The 9,021-nt window shown below is 39.2% G+C and overlaps 1 protein-coding gene across 1 annotated transcript in view; it reads right to left on the reverse strand.

The window, feature by feature from the left end:
• myt1lb (myelin transcription factor 1-like, b) overlaps positions 1 to 9,021 on the reverse strand; it is a 28,199-nt gene continuing 19,178 nt past the window's right edge. The window contains exons 10-17 of the mRNA XM_035673347.1: positions 8,865 to 8,927; positions 8,570 to 8,653; positions 6,453 to 6,674; positions 5,242 to 5,336; positions 4,553 to 4,656; positions 4,320 to 4,463; positions 3,407 to 3,469; positions 1 to 2,656 (exon numbers count right to left, since the gene is read on the reverse strand). Of these exons, the coding sequence (XP_035529240.1) occupies positions 2,516 to 2,656; positions 3,407 to 3,469; positions 4,320 to 4,463; positions 4,553 to 4,656; positions 5,242 to 5,336; positions 6,453 to 6,674; positions 8,570 to 8,653; positions 8,865 to 8,927 (916 nt within the window). The 3' untranslated portion in view covers positions 1 to 2,515. The remainder of the gene's footprint in view (positions 2,657 to 3,406; positions 3,470 to 4,319; positions 4,464 to 4,552; positions 4,657 to 5,241; positions 5,337 to 6,452; positions 6,675 to 8,569; positions 8,654 to 8,864; positions 8,928 to 9,021) is intronic.

The following is a 9,021-nucleotide window of genomic DNA, read 5'->3' on the forward strand; positions in this document are numbered from 1 at the left end:
CATTTTTTCTTTATTCAGAGTAAGATGTGTCAACATCCAGCATGACAAAAATTGTACAAAGTTCACAATTTATAAATGAAATATCACAGCAACTTGTGATCTCACACATTTATAGCAAAATTAAAATGTCAACAAATCCATGCTGTGTAGTACAAAAATAAATCAAACTTCAGTTCCACAGAGAGCACAATAGTTTATACAAAATCCTGTCTTTGTTAATGGTCACTGAAAACCAGTCTCAAAATGAATTGGCTCAAATAAAATAATAAACTCTGATGAATTCACAATAATTTATATGAAAAGTCAGCTTTCTAAATATGTGACAACCTTTTTGTGTTCCCTATAGATAGTCACAGATAACTCTATTCAGATTTGTTATTTATGTACCAACATCAGATGAGCAGCCGGTTTGTGCTTTAAATCCCGTTTCCCTTTTTACTGATAATGAGAATTAATTCAAAAACTGGTACTAGCTATTACTCTACTGAAGCATTACTATATTGGCAAAAAGCTGCAGACACGATGCTGTGGAAAAAGGCGTATGCAGTCATGGATGATGGGTAGTAGAGTCCTGAAAGAGGACAGTAAAGTACAATAGATGAGATTCAATCAGGTGAACAACAAGCACCTTTTGCATTAGCTCTCAAAAAGGCAAATTCTGAACATGATCGCTAACAACTAGAACAACAGAATGAAGGGGTGCATACAGTCAGGCATACGGGCGTCACGCTGGATTGTATCACCCCTTGAAGGTCTCGTTCACTGTTTCTTCTGCTTTTTTTAAAACCTTGAATTGATTGACTATTTAATCCTTTGTACAGTGATTAGATATAAAGTGCTGCTGGGGGATAACTTCATCTTCCTAAAACATAGCAAAAATGAAAGAACATTGTTAATGTTTTTACACTTGATAATAGCCTACAGTATAACTGCTATGGTTATAATCATCCTCTTCTCTGATTTCAAGTCCCTGTTCTTCCTCTCTCAGTGGTACTAAATCCACACCTACAGTGGCTCCAAGCAGTTGGTTGCTTCAATCGTGTGCCAAAGAGGTCACCTGGAAAATTGCACGCCGCCGTACGTAAGGATAATATCTTCAAGGACAAGTGCAAATAGTCTACTGGCACATAAGTGGGGACAGTGACCCTGTAAGTCCCGCTGTCATACTCTATAAATACTCTTTACAAAACCCTCTGAAACCCTCCTTTTAGGCTCTCGGGTACTGCTTTTAGTTTCTGTAAGAACATCAAAACATGGAAACGAAGGTGTCCCTGTGCAAAATCGTACAGAAAAAAAGTGGAACTCATATACTTTCGCTTCTAAAACTCAATGTCCAGGTTCCCTCCTCTTTTTTAAAAAGACTTTTTGTATTAAAAGATTTGTATAAAAATCAATATTTTACATAGGCTATATTAAAAAGATTCATGTTACCCCGCTATGCTTATAAACAAGAAATTGCATATACCCAACATTTTTTTTCCTTTGCAGATTGCATCCCGTACCTACTATAAACAAATTATTCACTTATTATATTGCTGAGACACTTCTTGATCCTAGCAAACGAGTCTCGAAATTGAGCAGATTTGATACTAGAAAGGCTAGAATGTGGTCTCTATAGGTCATTGTCTTAACACATCATTTCTGTTTGAGATTAGTTAAGGATGAGCATGTGAACATGCATGCGCTGCACAGATGTGTTCCTCTAGGAATTAATTGGCTCTCCTAGATAATGGGATTTCCACCATCGGGTTTCCGTGTAATGATGTTTACAATATAACTGTTCATACATACATTCATACATACATCAGGTCAGTTTCCTCTCCAGATTCATCTACAGCACCAATTAAAAATGCCCCCACCTACAGCTACACATCTTTTTTTTCATCAAAACAAAACACAAACTTTTCTCAAGCATTGTCAGAAAATAAAGCGATTCGCAGACCAGTTCTTGCTCTTGAACAATGTACACGCAAAAAGAAGAAGAAAAAACATCTAAAATCATCAAGTCCAAAATCATCCAGTGAGGAGAAAAATAAGTAGCTTCCTCCTTGCTTGTAGTTTTTTCATTTTTATTTCACTGTCCAGTTTTTTCATCTAAAATGCTTTGTTGTCAAGCAATAAAAAGAACTTGCGTTCCGTTATCATTAGCTTACTGTTCAGAAATATACACTAAAAATGTGCATACATGAGCAGCTAGAAACATTACATGACACTATGTCAGCTCATATGAAAACGTACAAAATGTGAATGTCCTCAAAAACTATTTTGCCGGTTACTCTTTTATGTTCTTCCTCAAAGCAAGGCCTAAAAAGAAAAGAACGAAAGAAAGAAATTATCTCGAGGTCTTTCTAAGCATAATACCTCTTTTTTTGAGAGAACAGAATTTAGAATATATAACACTATATAAGTTACTGCACCGAACCAAGGAGATTAACCCATCACTGCCTGTTCGTATGTGGATTTGATACAACACCCACACCTGCTTAGGGAACAAAAATCTCCCTTTGCTGAATGGTTACACTTGGATCCCTTGAACAGCTTGCTTGATGTTTTCCAACAGGGCTTTGTTTTCTGGGCTCTGGTACTGGTCTTGGTTTGTGTACATATCCGTTAAAGTGGTCACATAGGCGTCAAAGTTCTGCTCGCTTATTGGCTCCTGCAGGACCAAAGACACAATGGAGGAAAACAGAGGTAAGGACAGATTTAAGATGACCTCAGACCTTCTCATCACATATGCAAAGTCCCAAGAAGAAATATGAGTAAATATATCTCTGTTAATGTATTTTTATGAGTTGTGTCTCAACAAAAACGTGATGAAATCATTTGCTATTAACGCTGCTTTGGCTTTAGAGCAGGTCAAAGTTACAAATAAACACAACTACTTTCACAACACACTTTCATGCTTCCATCACATTCACTGATAGTATTATAAAACACAATCAGAAAGAAAATTGTTTATGAGAAGGAAAAGGGCATGAATAAAGGAGAATGTATGGAAGTACATGAAGGCCATAATAACGTCAGTTTTATAAGCGGATGAATACCTACATGTGAAACTTAATTACTACTTCCATTAAGCTTGATTAATCATCCTCCATAGCTTATGTTTTGTTTGAATTTTCCACCTTGAATTCTGGTGTCTGAATCTAACCAATACAATCTGAGTGGCATCTAAACTGAACACAGCTCAGCTTCCCAACAATGTTGTAGAAACTACGATACAGAGACAGTTTTCATACCTATGAATATTATATTCCATTTCTGCCAATTGATCCTCCTCACAATGAGGTATTTAGTTGCTTTTAAGATTCAAATCCTTATGGCCTTTCTTTGCTTCCATACTAATGACAATATTTAGAGGAATATTGAAATACAGAGCATGAAATGATAGACGTTATTGACTTACTTGCTGGTGCATCTGTAAGCAGCTGTTATTCCTTAAAGGAGGCTCTTTATGTGCCAGTGGTTTCTACGGAAAGGAAAGGAGGGACACATTTCTGTTAGCTTGCTTTGAGAAACTACGTTTATACATGTATACACTTGGTGGCAGCATTTGTTTTACAGCCATAAACACAGAACCTCAAATTAACTGGAAAAATAGAAGCTGAACATAGATGAAGACATACAAGACATAACGATAAACACAGAGCCAGGCCAGCCCACCAACTGCTTCAATTAACTTTACTCCAGTGTCATGGAGGTTTTTTCATCTGAACAACAGCTGAAATATAAAAGGAGGATGTTTGCCACTTAAACAAGGATGCTTAACTGAGGAATAATTTATTTCTTTGTCAGTGAATGTTAAATAAGCCATTATGCAAGAGGATATCATGACAGAATGCCATTGTAAGGATGAAAAACAGGATGAAATAGTGTTTGATTACTATGAAACTCAACAGAATGGAATACTTCTTGCTTTATCTTCAAGAGGCAAAGAAAGATATAATGATCCAGACTGAATAAGGTAATATTCTGTTTGCAAAAGAATAAAGTACACTCTACAATAAAGCCTTTAATCATCACACCTCTTTCAACGCACAGACAAAACCTCAATATATACTGTATATACTGTTGTTTAACCTAAACAGTTGAATGTAGCAATCATTTCTGTTGTTGGAGTTGCTACCACTGTAAAAAATGCCCAGTCAAACCTCATTTCACAACTCCCCCTCACTGTTTGGTAATACAAGCAATGCTCCACATTTTAGGCATGCACAATAGACTGTGGTTAAATATACAAATGATTGAATAAGCTGCTATAATGCTACTGTTAGCTATATTCTGCAACTTGCCGGCTAGCCGTTCCTGGTGGCCCTTACCATATGAGGGAGCTGGACATTAGCTAAACTGTTAATCAGTGACTGGCTGAGGTTGGCCAGCTCATGCAGGAGAGATTCATTTTGCTGTTCAATCACCTTGTTTTCCTCCTCTATGGACTTCAGGTTGGACTCCATTGTTGTAATCTGAGGAGAGGAGGGAGTGAATGACAGGATGTTACAGTGCAGCTGTGTATTCACAGGCTAATGAATGTAGCAGACAGGAAGTGACTTACCTGTGTTCGAAGTTTGATCATGTCTGCTTCCACTTGTGAATTTGATTCACTTAAATCTTTGATTTCTTCATCCAGCTGTTTGATCTCCTCTTCATGCTCCAGTCCTACAAAGCAGGAGCTCCATTAGCACAGACATATCACTACAAAGCCTCAGTGATAAATTAGATTAACAGCCTTTATGTTGGACTGAAGTAATTAAAAATGACACAATATGACTCTATAGCTACGTAAGCATTGTGCTGGTCACTGTGTGCGACTGTCTTCACCTCTACAATAGAACTGGGGCAGGTCATTTGAGCTGATTAAGACTCAACAATCTCACAGACAAATTACATTATGATCCTGTCACATCCCTTTATGAAGCGTTGAAATTCACTGCAGTCCAGGGTGAAGTGTTAGGAAAACAGATGGTGCGCACAACCACAAGCTAACTCAGATATTCCTTGTCTGATTACGGCCAAAAAAGCACAGCCCCATTCTTCCAGATTGGAGCCACTTTTCTCATTATTTGCACCCTGCCCCTGAATGGCAGTTTATTTCCAATTTAAGCCTTTACTCAGACAATGCTCAGTGCACACACACCCTCCTGATTGGTTTATTATCTAAAATGGGAATTCTGTTCAGCAAATCATTCCACATCCATGTTCCTGATTGGCGGTATTGTGTGGGTGAGTGGTAGTTGTAGTTACCGTTGCTGGCACGTTGCTGCTTTATTGTTAGCATTTCCACTCCAGAGAGCCTGGCTTTCCTCATGGCGGAGGTGGCACGTGGACAACCCGACAGACTAGAGGTACCAACAAGTAGAAGAAGCATTGTTTCAGTCTATTCCACACACACAATGAGTCAACATGGTTCATAGCTGGGTTTATATATAGGGAGGCTGAGGACAAATATTCCCTTAAATTCAGTCTTGAAGGAGTGGTTTGACATCCGCTCTCTTGCCCTCTTGAGAGTTTGATGAGAAGAATGTAGCTACAGCCAGGAGACATTAAGCTTAGCCTAGCATAAAGACTGGAAATTGAGGGAAACAGCAACCAGGCTTTGTCCAAGGTAACAAAATATACCTACCAGCACCGTCAAAGCTCTCTAATTACATTAACATTGTACCTTGCTTGTTAAAACTGTACAAGAAACAAAGTGTAAAAACAACAATTCAACATTTCACAAGGTTATGTGCCTGCCAATTTCTTGGACAGGACCAGTACGTTCTTAAAGTCTCCTGGTTGCAGCTGGTGAGGTCAGTCTTAATGCTAAGCTAAACTAATCAGCTGTTTGCTCCAGCTACGTATTTATCTTTTTTTTTATAATTGTGACCACTATTGATCTTCTCATCTAACTTTAAGCAAAAAGTTAACTATTCCTTTAAAGCTTAGAGCATCAACTGTTCTCATGAATCACAGCTTTCCATCCTCTTATGTAAGATCCAAAGTAGAACGTTACATTAAATCTGTACTCTTCATTTATTTTATCTTTGTAATAGAAATAAGTTTAAAGGTTCCCTGTGGAGGTTTTAAGCTCTGATAGTGCTATGGAGCTTTTTTTTTCTGTGAATGGGTCCTTGCTTATATGCTCCTGCCAATGGTTTCGCACTTTTCCACTGATCTACAGGTGGCAGTCAGATGCCACAATATGCTGCAATTGGCCAACAAAGGCAGGGAAGCAGAAGACTGCTACCAAGTAAACATATATGTAAATAATGCAGGATCTAAAGTAGTTCTGCTTTACATTTCTTTTAGGAAGGAAATGCATTTTACAGGTTTGTTAGACCTCAAGAATTCACACAGTGCATTTTGCTGAGTAATACTGAATGTAAACACTTTTGTTTGTTGACAAGCAAACTCCACAGGACACCTTTACATCAGGAACAGCAACAACACACAGCCAAGTTCCCTGGACCCACCTGCGATGTGTCAGGAAGCTGCCGCTGACATGACCCGAGCCGTCGCAGCCTGGTGTGGGGCAGGACATGCCCTCTGTCTTGCCAGACTTCCATGTGAACTGGATGCCATTTAGGTAGCCGTCCTTTTGTCTCTTGGCTGCTATGGGGCATCCTGATGCACTTCTGTGGGAGGCATACTTCCCTGTCACGTGTCCCTGACCATCACAACCCGGGACAGGACACCTGGGGGGACAGAGTGAAATGTTCTCAGAGAAGATTCACAAACAGTTTAATCATTCTTTCATTCAAACGCAACCTTCCTTTGCTTCATTGACACTTCAAAGTTGATACCATCATATTGGAGACATCATGCTTTTTTCCACCCAAGAGTGACTTGCTGAGTCTCAGCTACTGGCTTTCTGTCTGCCTCCTGAGTACTGAAACACCATATACTGTATGAGGGAATATCATTTGTCTGGTTCCCTCTATATCTTTTGCTTTCATATAAACAAAGATACCATCATCTTATTTAATGCTGTCCCAGTAGCAGCCTTATCACAGTTTTGGAATGCTGACAGTGCATCAACACTAGTACTAATCAGATGCAATGAGGCAGTAAAATATTCCATATGTCACACCTCACAAAATGGATTATGGCTTAAAGCTAGCTACGTTTGGGAAAGTATCAGTTCTGTCTGCAAAATAACAGTTACCTGGTTTTAGTTCAACTTTGTGGTTTTTTGACAGAAAAGAAAAGATACAGGGGGTATCTTGTGCACAGTGGTTCCTTCTGTGGTATTGAGATCTTTCTCCCAGTAAATATATGGCAGAAGTCAAAGGAATTTCCTTAGCTAATCCATTCACCCAGGCTTCCAAAAACCTTAACCCAATGAAATATGAAATATTTTGTTTTGTTTTACATTCTGCCACACCATGATGAATCATTACTTATAAAAATGTTGCTGAATTTGTATAATTGTGGAGTGAACTGTGTGGCACTTTGAGATAATCCTCACTGTAGTTGTGGTTGGAAGGAAGAATTACAATACCCACCCCTTTTACTCCTCTAATATTTCTGTACAGTCCCTCAGTGTTAAGAGTCAGACCAGGCCTCCTAGCATGAGAGCCAGTGCAAGTTTTAAGAGTAATAAATGAGCACACAAACATTATCTCTACCCTGAAGAGGGCACACAGACTATTTAGAGAAGGTGTCTGAGCATAATAAGCTAAAGAGAAAGGGTAACTAGGATGATGTCATCCAAAAAGGGAAAACTGAAAGATGTAGAAGTGGTTCATGTACTCCCTTTACATTAAATACTGCAGAAAAATAGAAATGCCTTTAATTTAGAGTTTGTTTGTTAGTTGTAATGTGCTTCATTCTGTAGCTTTTCAAATTTCATTTATTAGTTACAGCCACCATGTCTTACTCTGAAGCCAAGAGACTTTACTCATCTCTGTCGGTTCCTTTCTATTTTCCAAAGGTCAAATAGTGAATTAAATATTTTACAAAGATAATTAAACGTCAGCAGAGCATACTGACAGGGAAACCTGTGGCAAATTGTCCTCAGAATCCAACAAAATGACAAGATGGAGAATGGCCAAAGTGTGTTGTTTGTGCTCTGCACCACCAGAGAAATCAATGCAGCTGCAGGGCGGAGGCCAGAGAAGCCCATTGTGGGATTTAGGTAGAGTCCAATCAATCTCTCTCTGCCTCTGTCCTTCCCTCTCTGTCTTTCCTTACCTGTGTGTCTGCAGAAGTTCACCAGAGACTGCAGATCTCTAAACTGCAACAACCTTGTTCTTCTGAAGTTTCTCCTGCACCTCTAGATGTGGGTTGAGACTTCCCACTCACACCACATTTGTCTTGTCAGAAGTAAAACTGATTTATTCCTTCTTGCGTCAGTGCATGTCAAAGAGCAATGTGCTGATTAGAAAATAGTATATTGCTCTTTTGTTCTTATTCACGCAGCTTACTTGCATCGTTTTAAAACAGGAAAACTAAAGTTATATGTAATTTTTTATATTCCACATGGGGAATGTAAAGTAAGCGGTGAGCAGTGTTTGTAGCAGGAGGAAGAGTTTCAGTATCAGGGTTTTAAAGGGAGACAGAAGACTGATGATCAGTGTCTGTACAGTACCTGATAGGCTCCTGGTCCTCCTTGTTCTCTTTACTGTGGATGATCTTTATCCCACTTTTCCTGGCCCGCGGACACCCTGAGAGACTGCAGATAAATGACAGTGTTACAAAGTTGAAGCATACAGTACGTGTGTGTGTGTGTGTGTGTGTGAGAGAGAGAGAGAGACAGGAAGGGGAGGGGTGAGTAGAAGCAGAGTAAAGTAAGAACTTTGTGTATGTGAGACAGAAGAGAAAGACGTTTTGAGAAAAGGGAAGAAGTTGTTCATGTATGTAATGCTGCAGAATGTGTGTCGTACCTTCTGTGTGAGGCGTAGTTGCCAGTGATATGTCCCGAACCATCGCACCCTGGTGTCGGGCACCTGGGGCAGAAAACACAAAAAGGGCTCAGGGCCTACAGCAAACAGTGCAGTATCTTGAGGATAACATACCCCATGCCGTGCATACAAACTATAG

This window comes from Morone saxatilis, unplaced genomic scaffold (assembly GCF_004916995.1).
Source record: "Morone saxatilis isolate NCDOM2014 unplaced genomic scaffold, NCSU_SB_2.0 Contig3, whole genome shotgun sequence".
Lineage (NCBI taxonomy): Eukaryota > Metazoa > Chordata > Actinopteri > Moronidae > Morone > Morone saxatilis.